Here is a 16,695-nt window from a genome sequence, read left to right as displayed (position 1 = left end):
ATCCTGGGTTATCTAACCCAACATCACCTGGGTGTCACATCCGTTTAGGGATCCTATTCAATAGGGAGGATGATTTCTGAAGACCATGAAGTCAACTTCAGTGAGGAGATGGGGATAACCGTGAACAAAGAAGCTTCGCCAGACTTGATCCCAGAGTTGTGACCCAAGCCCAGGTAGGTAGTAGTAGACACAATCAGTTCAAAAACAGACTTTATTAGAACAGCTGAGAGCTGAGAATTCACTCATTCTCAGTGTCGTCCAAACTAAATAAAAGCAAATTCTTCCTAACACAATTCTTCAATCTTTTTTTTTTATTATTATTATTTGAATTTATATCCCGCCCTTCTCCGAAGACTCAGGGCGGCTTACATTGTGTAAGGCAATAGTCTCATCCTATTTGTATATTTATATACAAAGTCAACTTATTGCCCCCCCAACAATCTGGGTCCTCATTTTACCTACCTTATAAAGGATGGAAGGCTGAGTCAACCTTGGGCCTGGTGGGACTCGAGCCTGCAGTAATTGTAACTGCAGGCAGCTGTGTGTTAATAACAGGCTGCATTAGCCTGGTTCTTACCAACCTTGGTCTAATTCGGCAAACTGCCAAAGGCTTTTCTTGGCAAAAGTTCAAAAGCAGAAGATGCCGACAAGAAATAAATGCAGCAAGACAAGGAGCAATTCTATCAACGTTGTTTTCCGGCAAAGAGCTAAACCGCGTTTCTGGTCTTTTAAGCCTTATGGGAGGGGCCAATCATCTCTTGACCCTACCCGAGTCGACCTCTTTGCTTGAGCTGCTCTTGCCTTCTGACAGCTCTTCTCATGCCTGCATTAGGAACAGGCTCCTCCTGTTCCTCTGCCTCACTACTGTCAGCCTCTGGAGGCTCCGGAGTTCGCGCCTCACTCCCCGATGGCCCTGGCCCCATTTCTGCCTCCCATGCAGAGCCCTCATCCGGGCCTTCCCCAGCCTCCAGGACTGGCCCATGTTCTTCCTCAGCTTCATCGCTGTCTGACTCCGTTGTCAGCTGCGCAGGCTGCCGGCGGACCACAACACCTAGGAGGGGAGGTAAATCATTGGTTTAGGTGTAGAGGGTACATCCAGATGACTTTGTGGCCATCATTTGCCATTTGGATGATGCAGTAGCTCAAGATAAGTGGAGACTTGCAAAATGGCCCAATCCATCAATACAAGTTTAGCATTTGGGGCAACCACAGGTGTGGAGCAACTAGGAGATGGAAGCTACCTTCTGAACCAGATTGCTCCTTCTGAAACACCACAGAAGACCCATCTCGCTTGATCTGCTCCAAGCTGGGAACAACTGGACTTCTTAAATTTGGACCACAGCAGCTAAATTCATGCACAGACCCAAATTTCTACATGCACACAGCCACCATGTGCAACTGCAAACCTTCCCAAATTCTTCCACCGATGGAATGGAAAGGGTTTTTTTTTTCTTTTTAAAAAAAATAAATAAATAAAGGATGGTTGTGAATTTATAATTTTGCCCGTCCAGTTTGACCTGGAAGCCTCCTCTGATGTCTATCCAATATCCTAAAAGCTTTGAATCTGGAATATTCCCATTTTCAACCGAAAACTACGCTGCCTGGAGCAACGTTTCACAAGATAGAAAGTAAACCAAGATTTTGGCGCTGTTGTGACGGGTGCCTGGAAACTGACATTTTTCCCTCCGCTGTCTGTCATCCCTGCTTCCTCTGCTCACTTGCTGCTCGTTCTCACTGCCGGCAATCAAACAGAATCGTAATCAATTCATTGCTAAATGTTTTATGCTGCGGAGGAAAAAGAGCATTGCTTAAATTGAAACGACACACTTGCACGCATCAAACGAACACAAACAAAAGAAGGGCAAGAACGAAAGGCGGGGAGGAAGCATCTGCTGCTTCTCGACTGCCAAGCATTACTTCTTCATTCATTCATTCATTTATTTATTTATTATTTTTGGCTAAAAACGGTCCTTAGCAGACTCCAGATACTGGGAAAGCCCACCGGCCTCTCTCACCAACTCCAACATCTTCAGAATAATGGGGAGGGGGCTTTGATCATACAGTCAACTTGCAAAGATGTGAAAGTTGAAAGAGGTTGGGTCAAAGTTTTGAGGTTTCCGGGACTTTGTTGGGCTTGGTCTTCCCTTGGCCAACTTACTGGAAGCAACTGTCCCTCAAGAAAGTCTCCTGAATTTTTGCATTCGGGATTCCACTCGTGGTTTAGGTCCATTCCAAGAAGCTGGAGTCACTTTTTCCATCCTTCTGGCCCACCCAAACCCTGTCAGTTGACCCAAATGGGGCAATCCGTGAAGGCTGGGTTGTATCAAAGCCTTAGTCTTCGTGCTTGGTCCTCACCATGATCCTTCTCTAGCTCTTCTGCCCCCAATGTCTAGTTTTTCTTTCAGAATTGGGTTTGCTCATAACTCATGTCCGTTTCAGGTCATGCAACAACTTCTGGATAAATATCAGCTACTAGCCTGATGTCTCCATGGTTTTCTGGTCAAGTCTACCACTCTGCTGGTCCATCTCCTTAGACTTCCGTGACACTTATAGGGGTCAAGGGTACTAAAAGGAGATGTTTTTTTTTCTCCTATCCAAAGCAGAATTTCACTCTAGTTATTGAAGAACCAAATCCAACTGAATCCCATCCACTGTTTTCTCCCAGCTAAGTCCACCAAGACTGCTTTAATGGCTAAATGGTCTCAAAAGTGCCTGTGGCCTACCTGGACCTCAACTGCACCTTTCTCAGTCAATTATCTGGCAAGTTATTTCAAGTATTTCTCTGCTACTCTTAGCAACAAAGGTACTGACCCCTCCAAACATCTGAATACCATTTTAATAAAAAAGATGCTCCTGATTGAAAGAGGTAATCTTCTTCTTCTTCTTCTTCTTCTTCCCCCCCCCCTCCTCCTCCTCCTCCTCCTCCTCTGCCAAATGGCTTTGCCCTTAAGCTTCTGGGTCAGCCAGAAGATGAAATCTAGATTTTACAAAAACTTTGGACATCTACCGTCCCTTTCCTCCAAATTCACAAACTGTCAATCATAGAACATTCTAGTTTTATTACAATGTACAAAAGTAAAAAAAAAAAAAAAGCCCATTTGAATCACCCCACAGGCCAGTTCTGGAGTGAATCTGGTTCTTCAAATCATGAAAATGGAAGTCCAGGGGGTGAAAGTTGTGATGATTTTTGAATGAAAATTCCTGAGAATTTGTTTTTTCTGAAGTCCCTTGCAAACAGACCTGCTGAGAGCTACAGCGCCACCTGGTGTCCAGAAAGCGATTTCTCCCTGGGATCGCACGGAAATCCTTGCAGGGAGACGAACTGAAAGAAATCTTATTTATTGCTGCTTGATCCAAAGTCGGAAGGGAAGTTTCTCTCTTCTTGGAAAAATGAAATGGTACAGTCCCACCAGAAAAAAAAACAAACGGGGGGCAGCCATATACCTCAAATTCTCCTGCAGATAGAGAAAAAGGCATCCCTGGAATCTCAGCTGCTGAAAAGCTTCGTTTGAAGATGCTCAAACTTCACTTGGATTTTTGGCCAATGTTTCCAAAGGCAAAGGGATTGCTGCATTCATATTTCCCCCCAAGGCTTTGCTCCTCACTATCCAAGCATTTCCTGGGAGATCTCCTTCTGCTTCCATTTTTTCCCCTCCGTGGGGCAGCCCAAAAACTTATCCTCCTTAGGAACAAAGTTATCCGAACAGCAAATAGATCCGTAGGTGATGAAGCGCCTTCGTTTGCATTCCCCACCCGTGGATTCAGTTCTTGGGTTTCGATATTCGGAAAAAGCCAAACTTGTTTTTCTTTTTTTCATTTTCCTGGGGGCTCCGAGACACACCTGTGGGGAAGAAATAGCTTCTTAAGACCAATCATTACATAAGGGCCGCAGCTAAAGGTGATTAGGGGTCTGGAGGCTAAAACATACGATGAACGGTTGCAGGAACTGGGCCTGGCTAGTCAAGAGAAGGACCAGGGGAGACATGAGAGCAGTGTTCTAATATTGGAGGGGCTGCCACAGAGGGGAGGGGAGGGTCTAAAGGGAAAAAGGGGAGAGGGGGTAAAAGGGAAAAAGTGATGTTATTATAAAAATATACACAAAGGATGAAACAAACAGTTGTAATTATTAAACAAATAAGATATTGAAATGAGAATAAAGGTAAATAGAAAATTGGGGCTGCTCAAATACCATTCAAGATTGAATTGGAAACAACAAGAGAGAGGGAAAGAAGTAGAGAGAGGAAGAGAGAAGAGAGAAGAGGAGAGGGAGAGATAGAAGAAAGGTAAAAGGGAGAGGAAGAAAAGGGAGGGGAAAGAGGAGTAGGAGAGAGGGTCAGAAAGGGGGGAAGAAGAAAGGAGTGGGGGAAGGGGAAGGGAAGTAGGAAAGAGAAGGAGAGGAAGAACGAAGAAAGTTGGAAGAGATAGAGGAAGGAAGAGAAGGGGAGGAGAAGAAGAAAAGTTGTGGCAAAATAAAAGAGGGTAAATGGTAAAAGAGCAGCCCTGAACAACTACAAATGAAAGTTAAAAGATAAGATGAATGGAAAATGATGGATAAAAGACTGTACATTTAAATATCTTTATGAGAAACAAAAATAAAAACTTCTTTGAAAAAAAAAACAGAGAGGAGGGGGTCAAGCTATTTTCCAAGGCACCTGAAGGCCAGACAAGGAATAATGGATGGAAACTGAACAAGGAGAGATTCAACCTGGAAATAAGGAGGAATTTTCTGATGGTGAGAACAACCAACCAATGGAACAGAAGTTGCCTCCAGAAGTTGTGGGAGCTTCATCACTGGAGGCTTTCAAGAAGAGACTGGACTGCCATCTGTCAGAAATGGCATCGGGTCTCATGCTTGGGTGGGGGGTTGGACTAGATGACCCACAGGGTCCCTTCCAACTCTGTTATTCTGTATTCTATTCAGACAGTTCCCGACTTACAATTAGCAACCATTTGAAGTTACAGCAGCCGTGAAAAAAGTTACGACGGTAGCATTACGATAAAAGTAGTCTTGACCCAAATGGCTTTGTAGGGTTGAGACTTACCAAACTTCTTGATCATGTCAACGAAGATCTCATCTTCTTCCAGTTCCCTAGAGAAGGAAGCAGAGTAGATAGTGCAACCCCTGGAGCAGTGCTAGCACTCCAGATGTTGAACCAGACATCCCCAACATCCCTCAACCTGACCATGAATGGCCAGCGCTGGAGTTCCTTAAGGTTCACCAGATCTGTTAAATACTCTTCCTCATTTAAAAGCATCCTAAAATCACCAAAAGGCGGCTCAGTCTTACTTCCTCTGTCAGGCCCTCAAAACCAAGATAGGTGCACTGAGATTCTTGTAAACAGTTTCCTTCAAGGTCCCTTAGCTACCGATAGAAATTTTTGCCAAATTAAAGCAGACTATTTGCATAAAACCTGGAATCTGGGAGCTATTAAGGAGGAACTGTCTTCACCCGCTTTCTCTCACACAAACTCTCTGAACTGAATTTTTCATTGATTTTTTTTTTGTTCCTCACCCATAGACAGAAATCTTGCCAAAACTACAGCAGATGACTTTCACCATTAAATATATATATATATATATACATATATGTGTGTGTACTGTGGGAACTATTGAGGAAGAACTGTCTTCATCCTCTTTCTCTCACACAAAAGCTCTAAACTTTGCTGTCTCTTGGTCCTCTGGAATGCGGCCTCTCCCTGCTGGGAATCCAGACTACATTCCACTACACTTCCTTCTCCGCAGACCTGAAAACGCTGCTCATTTTAACTCAAACAAAAATAAATAGATAAACGTAGCTAGTTAAAGAGTTTTAGGAGAAGGAAGGGCCGCCGCCCCTGCCGGATGAACAAACAGCTTCCTTGTACAGTATTCACAGCTTCCTCTGCCCAATGGAACTCATCCTCACAGTTAGCAACGCAACCGCAGCCAGAAACTACCGACAATCATCCCTAATTACTCCAAGGCTCTTGCCAAAAAGCCAGACCTGTGACCCTTGTTTGGCGGAAGGAGCTTCTAAAGGAGAGCTGTGGGCCATCCCTACGAAAGGCATAAGGCCGGAAAGTTGCTTTTTGCAAAGCAACCACTTCTGAAGAAATGGGAAAATTGCAAACCGCAGGACAAAAGGTGGCTTCTTTCCCCCCAATTCCCCAACCTTGGTAACTTTAGGACCAGGGATGAAATGCTCCCGGTTCGGACCGAATCGCCCGATCCAGTAGCGATGGCAGCGGCTGGTTCAGAGAACCGGTAGCAAAAATCCCTGCCCTCCCCTCATGCCCAGTTGAGCCATGCGATCATCAGAGGTTTTTTTTTTTTTAACTTTTAAAAGCATTTTTCCTTCGGCCGAAAAAATGCTTTTAAAAGTTAAAAAAAGCCTCTGATGACCACGCAGCTCAGCTGGGATCGTTGCGATCGTCAGAACCTTTTAAAAGCATTTTTTCTACAACTTCTTCAGCTGAAGAGGTTGTAAAAATGCTTTTAAAAGGTTCTGACAATCTCAGCTGAGTTGTCTGATCGTCAGAGCCTTTTAAAAGCATTTTTAACAACCTCTTTGGCCAAAGAGGTTGTTAAAAAATGCTTTTAAAAGGCTCTGGCAATCCCAGCTGAGTTGCCTGATCATCAGAGGCTTTTAAAAGCATTTTTTACAACCCCTTCGGCTGAAGAAGTTGTAAAAAAAATGTTTTTAAAAGTTTTTCTTTAAAAAAAAAGTCAGCCCCACCCACCCAGTCACATTACCACCCCCACCCCCCTCAAGCCATGCCCACAGAACCGGTAGTAACAAATTTTACATTTCACCACTGTTTAGGACATGTGGACTTCCAACTCCCAGAATTCCCCAGCCAACCTTGCTGGGAGACCAAGGGCTGGACAAGGGCTCTTGTCCCTCCAGTCCTCCTGCCCTCCTCCACCCATTCGTACCTGAGTCTGTCCTCATCCAGGTTTTCTACAATTTTGTTCCGATTGTTGACCGTGTCCAAGTACGAGTCAAGGAGTTCCTTCTCCCGAGCTTTCTCCTTCGAAGTCTTCAAGTAATCTGGACGGAGTGGAGGGAAGAATCAGAATTATAGGGTAGGGTCAAGAGATGATTGGCCCTTCCCATAAAGCTTAAAAGACCAGCAACGGCATTTGAGTTCTTTGTCGGAAAACAACACTGATAGAATTGCTCCTTGTCTTGCTGCATTTATTTCTTCTCGGCGTCTTCTGCTTTTGAACTTTTGCCGGGAAAAGCCTTTGGCAGTTTGCCGAATTAATCCAAGGTCGGTGATAAGACTGAAGAATTGTGTTATGCAGAATTTGCTTTGATTTAGTTTGGATGACGCTGAGAATGAGTTAATTCTCAACTGTTCTAATAAAGTCTGTTTGTTTTTGAACTGACTGAGTTTACTACTCCCTACTTGGGCCTGGGTCACAGCAATAGGTTGAAGTTCTTCCCAACTAGGAGAATCAAAGTTATAAAAGCATGCCAAGAAGAGAATGGATGGGATACTCACCGGCTTTGCCGATGAGAGTCCGCAGTTCGGTCTCAATATCCCACTGCTTCACTTCCAGTTTCTGCTGGTTTATCCTGCAGGAGAGAAATGTCACTTTAAGAGACCCAAATGCGCATGTGGGGCCGGTCCAAAGTCTTGCAGCCCTCCTGATCTGATTGCTGGAAGGATTCTACCACGTACTTTTCTTCTTCTTCTTTTAAAAAATATTTTCAGTAGAATTTTATCATGCAATCAAAGTAATTTCAAAAAAGGAAAGAAGAAAAATACAAGGCAGAAGAAAAGAGAAGAAATGAGAGTTTTAAAAAGTGGGGGGAAAGGAAAGAAAATATTCGCATTTCAAAAAAAAAAAACTTTCTGTCAAAGAAGAGGAAAAGAAATAGAGGACGTGCTTGTTTAGCGGCCACAAGGGACTGGCAACTTGGTCGTTAAGCGAAAAGGTTGCTAAGGAAAACTTATGGCTTTAGCTTTCCTTTTGCTTTGCAGATCTGCGAAGGTCATAAAAGAGAGAAGGTCATAAAAGAGAGGCCCGGTTTCAAAGCTACTTTTTTTCAGTGTCCTCACTGCAAACTGTCATTAAATAAGGCAATCACTAAATGAGGATTCCAAATGGTCGCTAAACAAGGCCATTGCTAAATGAAGACTACGTGTAATGAGTAATGATGACCCCCTAGCCCTGCTCTGTGGGGTTTAAAAAGGGAGCCCAAATCCTATATAGTCGGCGACTGGCTGCCCAGAACCGGCCATGAACCGGCCAGCTCCACTCACTTGTGCATTAGCTCGGATTCCCGTCTCAGCAAGATCTGCTTCTCGTGGATCAGTTTGAACCACTCCACCATCAGGGCATCTTCGGAATCATCTGCGCACGGGAGCCAAGAAAAAAAGTCAAACGAGGCATTCTCCATCCCAAAGAACCTCAGACAGACCCTGTGAGGTAGGCCAGGTGGGAAAAGAACCTGGCACCTGCTCCTCCGCAGATGAAAAATCGCCTAATTTGGAACACTTCTCTTAACCTTGTTCGTTATTAAAGAAGGAAAAAAGCAGAAGCCACGTGTTTCTGCTTTCCAGGCCTCCATGAGGACTAGAAACCTGGAAGTTTCCAAACCTCTTTTTAAAAGAAGACTGGAAAGCACCACCTTTCGGCCTTTAACACTTTGGGCAGGGCCCCCTCACCTCCCTCGCAAGCCCGCAGCTGTTTCTCCAAGGAAATGCCCTTCTGCTCCAGCTTGTCCAGATCTCTTCCAATCTGCCGGATTTCCTTCTGGATCTCTTCCTCGGGGACGTAATCCGGGTGGAGCTGAAAGGCGTCAAAAGTCAAGAGTCAAAGCCGCGCGAGGCTCACGGCAGAAAGCAAACGTTCCTGCAAGGTAGGCTAGCAGCTCGGCTGGAATTCAGAGCCTACCTTGGTGGGAGAGATCACTTGATCGCTCAGAGGCTTCCGGAAGGTTCCAGGAGAGGACGGCCGGGCTGAAAACAAAGAAGGAAAGATTCAGCTGCTGCCCGAGGGCCTCCCAGATGTTGCTGAACTACAATTCCCAGCGTCCCTCAGCAATGGCTCTCCTAGCTGGGGCTGATGAGAACTGTAGTTCGGCAATGTCAGATGCTCAGCGATGAGAGAAACTGACCGGGCGCAACCACTGTTTTTGACGGGCTCCATTTCTCCGCTTTGGCGGTGGCTGGTTGAGATTCCCACGGCATCTTCGCTTTCTGCCAGCTGCTGGACACATCCGGATGTGCCACCAACAGCTTCTCCTTCTGGGGTTGAAAAGCCAGCAGTGCTATCATGGGAAGAAGGGGGGGAAAAGAGAGAGAGAGAAAAACTCAACGTATGAGCGTGGACTTGAGTTCCAATTCAACTTTCAGCTATCCCAATGGGCGAGATCCTTCTCACCGAGGACGTGGCCAGGATTGGAGAAAGTTACCAGAGATAGGGGCCAAATAGGCAGGCCGAAATAGAAGAAACTGAGTTATCAAGAGTTCTCTCCCCATCATGAGGACTAGAGTCTTGCTTGAAAGGTTTTGGAAGCCCAGAGGGGAAATAAACCGCCACTGTTCTTATGGGAATTTCCCAGAGCCTGTCAAAACAGGTCTAGTCATACCAGGATTGGGAACTGCTGGGGAGATGACAGAAAGAGACGGCTTGTTGGCGTTTGGTCCCGGTTTCACCTGTACGTTGATCTCCACTTTGTGAACATCCGTAGGTTTTGGGGAAAGCTTGGCTCCATCCTGGCGGGGGGGTCTGCAGGAAAGGAGAGAAGCTGTTGGCACGGATGCCCCACCCACCCAACCAATATTTTGTGCCCAGGAAGGCGGAATTGGGCAAACCCATACCGGACTCTGCAAAACAAACAGAATCAAAACCACGGGAAGCCTCCAGAAATTGTAGATGCCCCAACACTGGAAGTTTTTAAGAAGATGTTGGATAACCATTTGTCTGAAGTGGTGCAGGGTTTCCTGCCTGAGCAGGGGATTGGATTAGAAGACCTCCAAGGTCCCGTCCAATTCTGTTATTCTATTCTGTTCTGTTCTGTTCTGTTCTGTTCTGTTCTATTCTAATCTAATCTGTGGTATTCTATTCTAATCTGTCCTATTGTATTGTATCGTATCGTATCGTATCGTATCGTATCCTGCCCTGTCCTGTCCTGTCCTGTCCTGTCCTCCTTCCCTCCTGTCCTGTCCTGTCCTGTAGTGTCCTGTCCTGTCCTGTCCTATTCTATTCATATCACTTTATAAAACCTTAGTAAGGCCACACCTGAAATGCTGCATCTAGTTTTGGTCACCACAAATTACCAAAAAAAAAAGAAAGATTTTAAGACAGATAGTTCTCAACATCCGACCATAGTTGAATCCAGAATCTCCATTGTAACTTGGTACAGTCATAAGTTGGAGAGGGGACTCGATGTTATGACCATGTTTACAGCAATTGTAAAGCAAATCATCATGGTCATTAAGCGAATCAGATGATGCTTAAGCAAATCCAGCTTTCCCAATTGATTTTCTGGCCAGTGGTGAGTTTCAAAATTTTTTACTACCGGTTCTGTGGGTGTGGCTTGGTGGGTGTGGCTTGGTGGGCGTGTCAGGGGAAGGATACTGCAAAATCTCCATTCCCTCCCCACTCCATGGGAAGGATACTGCAAAATCCCCACTCCCACCCCACTCCAGGGGAAGGATACTGCAAAATCTCCATTCCCTCCCCACTCCAGGGGAAGGATACTGCAAAATCTCCATTCCCTCCCCACTCCAGGGGAAGGATACTGCAAAATGCCCATTCCCACCCCACTCCAGGGGAAGGATACTGCAAAATCCCCACTCCCTCCCCACTCCAGGGGAAGGATACTGCAAAATGCCCATTCCCACCCCACTCCAGGGGAAGGATACTGCAAAATCTCCATTCCTCCCACTCCAGGGAAGGATACTGCAAAATGCCCATTCCCACCCCACTCCAGGGAAGGATACTGCAAAATTCCCACTCCTCCCACTCCAGGGAAGGATACTGCAAAATGCCCATTCCACCCCACTCCAGGGAAGGATACTGCAAAATCTCCATTCCTCCCACTCCAGGGAAGGATACTGCAAAATGCCCATTCCACCCCACTCCAGGGAAGGATACTGCAAAATCCCCACTCCCACCCCACTCCAGGGGAAGGATACTGCAAAATGCCCATTCCCACCCCACTCCAGGGGAAGGATACTGCAAAATCTCCATTCCCTCCCCACTCCAGGGGAAGGATACTGCAAAATGCCCATTCCCACCCCACTCCAGGGGAAGGATACTGCAAAATTCCCACTCCCTCCCCACTCCAGGGGAAGGATACTGCAAAATGCCCATTCCCACCCCACTCCAGGGGAAGGATACTGCAAAATTCCCACTCCCTCCCCACTCCAGGGGAAGGATACTGCAAAATGCCCATTCCCACCCCACTCCAGGGGAAGGATACTGCAAAATTCCCACTCCCTCCCCACTCCAGGGGAAGGTTACTGCAAAATCCCCATTTCTTCCCGATCAGCTGGGACTCAGGAGGCAGAGAAGAGATTGGGGTGGGGCCAGTCAGAATTTTTACTACCGGTTCTCCCAACTACTCAAAATTTCCGCTACCGGTTCTCCAGAACTGGTCAAAAGCTGCTGAAACCCACCTCTGGTTCTGGCCAAAAATCGGCTGGGAAGGTGGCACATCGCAGTCACATGACACTATCCAAACTGTGACCATGACTGGCTGGGTTACAATGGTCTTAACAGCGAGGACAGGTCGTAAATCACTTTTTCTAAGCCTGTCATAATTTTGAACCGTCGTAAATCCAGGACCTCCTATATTTTGCCTTCCCTCTTTTTTAGCACTCACTTGACCGGCTTCAGCATTGATCTCCAGTCTTCTGGGCTCTCCAATTTCTCTTCTGTCCCTTGGGCACCTTTCATTGAATGAGAAACATGCGAAGGAGGGTGAAGCGTAAACCAGCATTCAAGGTTTGCACCCGTCCTCTTCCTCCCGAGTCCCAACCCCCCCGCATGGAGTGAAGTGAATTACGGGGCGGATGTGCAAACACAATGATTCTGCAGAAAAAGTATGCAGCTTACAGAACCGAGGTCTTATTGGTCAATAAGCCGAGATTTATTGCTTTCAAAACGGGTAGAATTGGGTTTGAGTGCGGCTTCCATCCATCCCATCTCACAGCTGGCTGGGGAATTTTGGGAGTTGGAGTCCACCCCTTTTAAAGTCACCCAGGTTGAGAATCACCGGTTTAAACATTAACTAGGATTTATGGAGATTCTCAGTCATCCAGGTCACGGTTGTCCCCAAAGGTGCTTGTTTCAAGTGGGAAACTGGATTTTCTGTGTGTTTTTTTTTTGTGAAGACGTTTCACTTCTCATTCAAGAAGCTTCTTCAGCTCCACCATCCAATCAGAGCTGAAGAAGCTTCTTGGATGAGAAGCGAAATGTCTTGAAAGAAAAACCAGAAAGTCCAGGTTAGCTCTTGAAAAAAAGCACCTTTGGGCTATTAACTAGGAATGAAACTCGGGGTGAAATGCTCCCGGTTCGAACCGGATCCCCTGATCCGGTAGCAATGGCAGCAAGTGGTTCGGAGAACCGGTAGCAAAAATCCCTGCCCCCCCCCCACATGCCCAGCTGAGCCGCGCGATCATCAGAGGTTTTTTTTTTTTTACTTTTAAAAGCATTTTTTCTTCGGCCAAAAAAATGCTTTTAAAAGTTTAAAAAAAAAAAGTTGGCCACGCCTACCCAGTCACATTACCTGCCACACACACACCAAGCCACGCCCACAGAACCCGGTAGTAACAAATTTTACATTTCACCCCTGATTGAAACTATTCAATGGATTCTCTTTGATCGGGGATTTAAATCACGATTTGAACCCAACCTGTTGTATCTGCGCCCCCCGAGCCGGGCCCCCTTCCCTGGCTCAGCTCCAGAAGCCAGAGGCAGGCCAGCTGGAGGAGATAATGAGGCCTCTGTCCCCTGACTCTTGCCCCCCCAGGCCACGCCTACAGACCCAGCTGATGGCAATCAGGCCTGGCTGGACCCTAGGTTTCGTAGGCAGGAGAGGCGGGAACAACAGAAGCAGGGGTGGGGCAGGCCTAGGAAGTGCTGAGTCATGGAGCCACACCGCACAGGATATAAAACCAGCAAGGGCTGCTATGCCTCTTCGTAGCAGGCAAAATCAACTGCTTAACTAAGAGCTGAAGTACTGTTTGTTCCTGGGTGACTCATCGGCATCAAGGGAGATAACAGAGTCACTTGGCAGACGCTCGCTAGTTTGCTGCCAGAGCTGATAGTGCCGGCTAATTAAGCCATTGCTCGGACGGAGGCGAGGGGGGACAGAACACAACCCATCATGGGCACAGGGATGGCAGCTTCCTACCTTTAACCACCATGGGGTCCGCTTTACGTCCAGTGTTGGCCGATGTGCCAATGGACCGATCCTTGATTTTGTTCTGGGGCTCAATTCCGACCGCCCATTTGTGGCTAGGATCCTTGGGGAGATTCACAACCAGATGCGATGTTTCTGCCCCTCTTGGTGTGTCTGCAAAAGCTGGTTTGTTAAAGGGTTTGCTAGTTGGGGGATTCTGGAGCTGAAGACCCCGTGAACCGGAGAGGGCAGGAGAAGACGGGCTGTTGGAAGCAAAAGATGCTTATTAGCTTCTTGGCTGAGCTAAGAAGAGACCGAATCTGCCTCCCTTGCAAAACATGGGAAGTGAGTTCCAAAACTGCCCCCTTCCAGCATATAAATTGAATAAAGAAATAAAATTATAACCAACAGATTCCATACCAAATCAATCCATAAGAGGTAAAGTTGTATTCTTGTCCATTCCAGGGTATGTTGCCCCCACTCTACCCCACCCTGCAAACTCCCCTTTTTGCAAACTTAAACCTGCAATTTAAAGAAACCCAGTTTGGTCTAGTGGTGAAGGCACCAGGCTAGAAAGCAGGAGATGGTGAATTCTAGTCCCGCCTTAACTGTGAAAGTCGGCTGGGTGACTTTGAATCAATCACCAGGAAATGGTAAAGTTTTAGTCTAATCAAGTTCTAGCATTAGTCATGAAAGCTGCCTGGGTGACTTTAAGCCAGTCACTAGGAGAATGTGAGTTCTAGTCCTGCCTTAGCCCCAAAAACCAGCTGGGTGACTCTGGGCCAATCACCAGGAGAAGGTGAGTTCTAGTCTAGTCTAGTTCTAGCCTTAGCCAGGACAGATGACTGGGTGACTTTAAGCCAGTCACTAGGAGAAGGTGAGTTCTAGTATCGTCTTAGCCATGAAAGTCAGCTGGGTGACTTTGGGCCAATCACCAGGAGAAGGTGAGTTCTAGTCTAGTCTAGTTCTAGCCTTAGCCAGGACAGATGACTGGGTGACTTTAAGCCAGTCACTAGGAGAAGGTGAGTTCTAGTATTGTCTTAGCCATGAAAGTCAGCTGGGTGACTTTGGGCCAATCACCAGGAGAAGGTGAGTTCAAGTCCCATCTTAGCCATGAAAGTCGCCTGGGTGATATTGGGCCAATCATTCTCTCTCTCAGCCCAGCCCACCTCACAAGGTTGTTGTTACGGGAAAAATAGGAGGAGAAAGGCATGTTGAATGTCTTCACTGCCTTGAGCTATTTGTATAAAATAATATAGGTAAGTAAATGCCAATGGAATACCAAAGGCTCACCTGTTGTATGCCAAAGATCGGGGCACCGCAGCGCCAACCCCTCCTGGCTGGCTGGTCGAGGGCTGCGGTCCTGGTAAGACGCGCTGAAGGATGCTCCGGGCTTCGTCTTTCTTGCTGTCGCTGCTGCTGGGGGGGACCTGAGTTCGAGAGAGGGCTGTTTTCTCAGAGACTTGAGCAGGCTGGAGAGGAGAGCTGTGATTTCTCGCCGGTTCGAGTTTTCTCGCAGGGATGTCGGAAGAGGCTGGATCAGCCTGGAAAAACTTTTCCCGAGCCTGCTGGATTCTGGAGCGCACCTCTGTCAAAGAGGAAGACACCGGTGGGTCCGGCTTTGGGGCAGGAGGGTGCAACCGAGGAAAATTCGGACTTGTGGAGATCCTGCTGGTTTTAGGACTCCAGGAATTGGTCGGTTCCTGAGCGGCTGGTGGTTGGGGAGTCACATTGTTTTGGAAGATCCGACGTGGTTTGGGCACCGGCGAGGCTGCCTGCGTTGGTTCCAACCCCTTCCCACAATTCCCTGCAGGGGTCTTGGAAGTGACCGTCTTCTTTTCCATCCGGCTCTCCTGGGCCGGAGGACCCTGAGGGAGGTCAACTCCCGCGTGGCGATTGCAAAGGAAGGTTCCCGGTCTACATCCAGCTTTGTAGTTTCCACTTTGTAAAGTGCCGGAGCATTTTTGGCACCTGGAAGCGAAATTTGGGACAAATCGTGACCATCAAAGAGGGGGTCAGATCAGTGGCGAAATGCTACCGGTTCGCACCGGTTCAAGCGAACCGGTAGTGATAAAAGCTACCAGTTCGGCGAACCGGTAGTTAAAAAAATGCTACTGGTTGGTCCAAACCAGTATTTCTGACAATCAGCTGTGCCGCGTGATTTACATTCGCTAGAAAGCAGGAAAGCAGGCACAGCTGCCCCCCTCACTGTTCTACTTATCTTCAAACGGCTCCTTTTTCCACATGAAGTGTGTGCTTGGTGCGCACTGCAAATGCACGCACACATGTGTGTCTTGCATGCAATGTGCATGCATAGACAGCAAACTGGTTGTGATCCGCGGAGGATTTCACCACTGGATCAGATGATGGCTGGCTGGGGAATTCTGGGAGTTGAAGTCCACCCGTATTAAAAGGGCCAAGGCTGAGAAAGGCTGGGCCAGAGCGGACTTTAGAGACCACCCAATCCGTACAGCATCCTTACGCCTCTCCAAATCAGACCCCTGAAGCATGGCATGGTGGGGGGGGGGGTGTCAAGGCCAGCCCCTGATCAAGTCTCCCGGAAAGCCCATACCTAAAGCAATTCCTGTGATACAGCTTCCCGTCCATCAGGAGGCGTTGCACCAAGTGGACATGAGTTCCGCAGATGGCACAGTTGCTCGGTTGGGCATTGTTCTTCTCGGCTAAGACCCGTCTCTGGAAGGCAGGAGAAAACAGGGATTCAAAAGGAGCCCCTCCCCCCTCTATCAAGTCAAAGACCCTCCCCTGTTTCCCCAACAGAGCTCCCTCCATTCTCTATTCTGATTAGTTTAGCCTCGCATTTATGACCGGCGGTATCATCCTGCGATCGTATCATCACAATTTGCAATTTATTTATTTTTTTGCCAATTTCTGCTTTTTAAAAAAACGCCCTAAGATACACTCTGTTGATCCATGGAGGTTCTATCCTGAACTATCCAGCTGTCATAAACACACACAGAGAGAGAATCAGCTTCCAGGACCGAAGGGTGGTGTTACGTACTTCGACTGTCGGAGAGGTATCCATCGCCAGCCTACGCCCCACCACAGCTGGCTCTGCTTTGGGTTCAAGATAAAGAGGTCGCCTGGCTGGTTGCCTTGAACTCGGGACCGTCGGCTCGGGAACCACTTTTTTCTCAGTCGGCTGCTCGCTGGGTTGGGAAGCTGGGCGCTTGATTCCAGCCATCCCTCCAACTGCGGGAAAAGGAACAGAATTGAGATGCCAAGGATGCCAAGGCTCAGAGCGGGCATATAAAAGACACATCCACGGCACGATTGGATGTCTTCGCCCATGAAACTGGCAGCAAATGCAGTTTGATTTAGCTGCCTTTTAT

At 47.3% G+C, this 16,695-nt stretch overlaps 1 protein-coding gene across 1 annotated transcript in view; it reads right to left on the bottom strand.

Annotated features, from left to right (window-relative positions):
- Positions 1 to 293: 293 nt before the first annotated feature.
- The window catches only part of MICALL2 (MICAL like 2), a 28,852-nt gene continuing 12,450 nt past the window's right edge, over positions 294 to 16,695 (bottom strand). The window contains exons 5-18 of the mRNA XM_058157672.1: positions 16,365 to 16,555; positions 15,918 to 16,039; positions 14,639 to 15,316; positions 13,358 to 13,608; positions 11,825 to 11,891; positions 9,584 to 9,723; positions 9,110 to 9,262; positions 8,887 to 8,951; positions 8,658 to 8,781; positions 8,253 to 8,343; positions 7,488 to 7,561; positions 6,916 to 7,030; positions 5,043 to 5,089; positions 294 to 3,841 (exon numbers count right to left, since the gene is read on the bottom strand). Of these exons, the coding sequence (XP_058013655.1) occupies positions 3,762 to 3,841; positions 5,043 to 5,089; positions 6,916 to 7,030; positions 7,488 to 7,561; positions 8,253 to 8,343; positions 8,658 to 8,781; positions 8,887 to 8,951; positions 9,110 to 9,262; positions 9,584 to 9,723; positions 11,825 to 11,891; positions 13,358 to 13,608; positions 14,639 to 15,316; positions 15,918 to 16,039; positions 16,365 to 16,555 (2,198 nt within the window). The 3' untranslated portion in view covers positions 294 to 3,761. The remainder of the gene's footprint in view (positions 3,842 to 5,042; positions 5,090 to 6,915; positions 7,031 to 7,487; positions 7,562 to 8,252; positions 8,344 to 8,657; positions 8,782 to 8,886; positions 8,952 to 9,109; positions 9,263 to 9,583; positions 9,724 to 11,824; positions 11,892 to 13,357; positions 13,609 to 14,638; positions 15,317 to 15,917; positions 16,040 to 16,364; positions 16,556 to 16,695) is intronic.

This window comes from Ahaetulla prasina, chromosome 14, assembly GCF_028640845.1.
Source record: "Ahaetulla prasina isolate Xishuangbanna chromosome 14, ASM2864084v1, whole genome shotgun sequence".
NCBI lineage: Eukaryota > Metazoa > Chordata > Lepidosauria > Squamata > Colubridae > Ahaetulla > Ahaetulla prasina.
The sequence above is the reverse complement of the archived record's forward strand: the minus strand, read 5'-3'. Positions and strand labels throughout refer to the sequence as shown.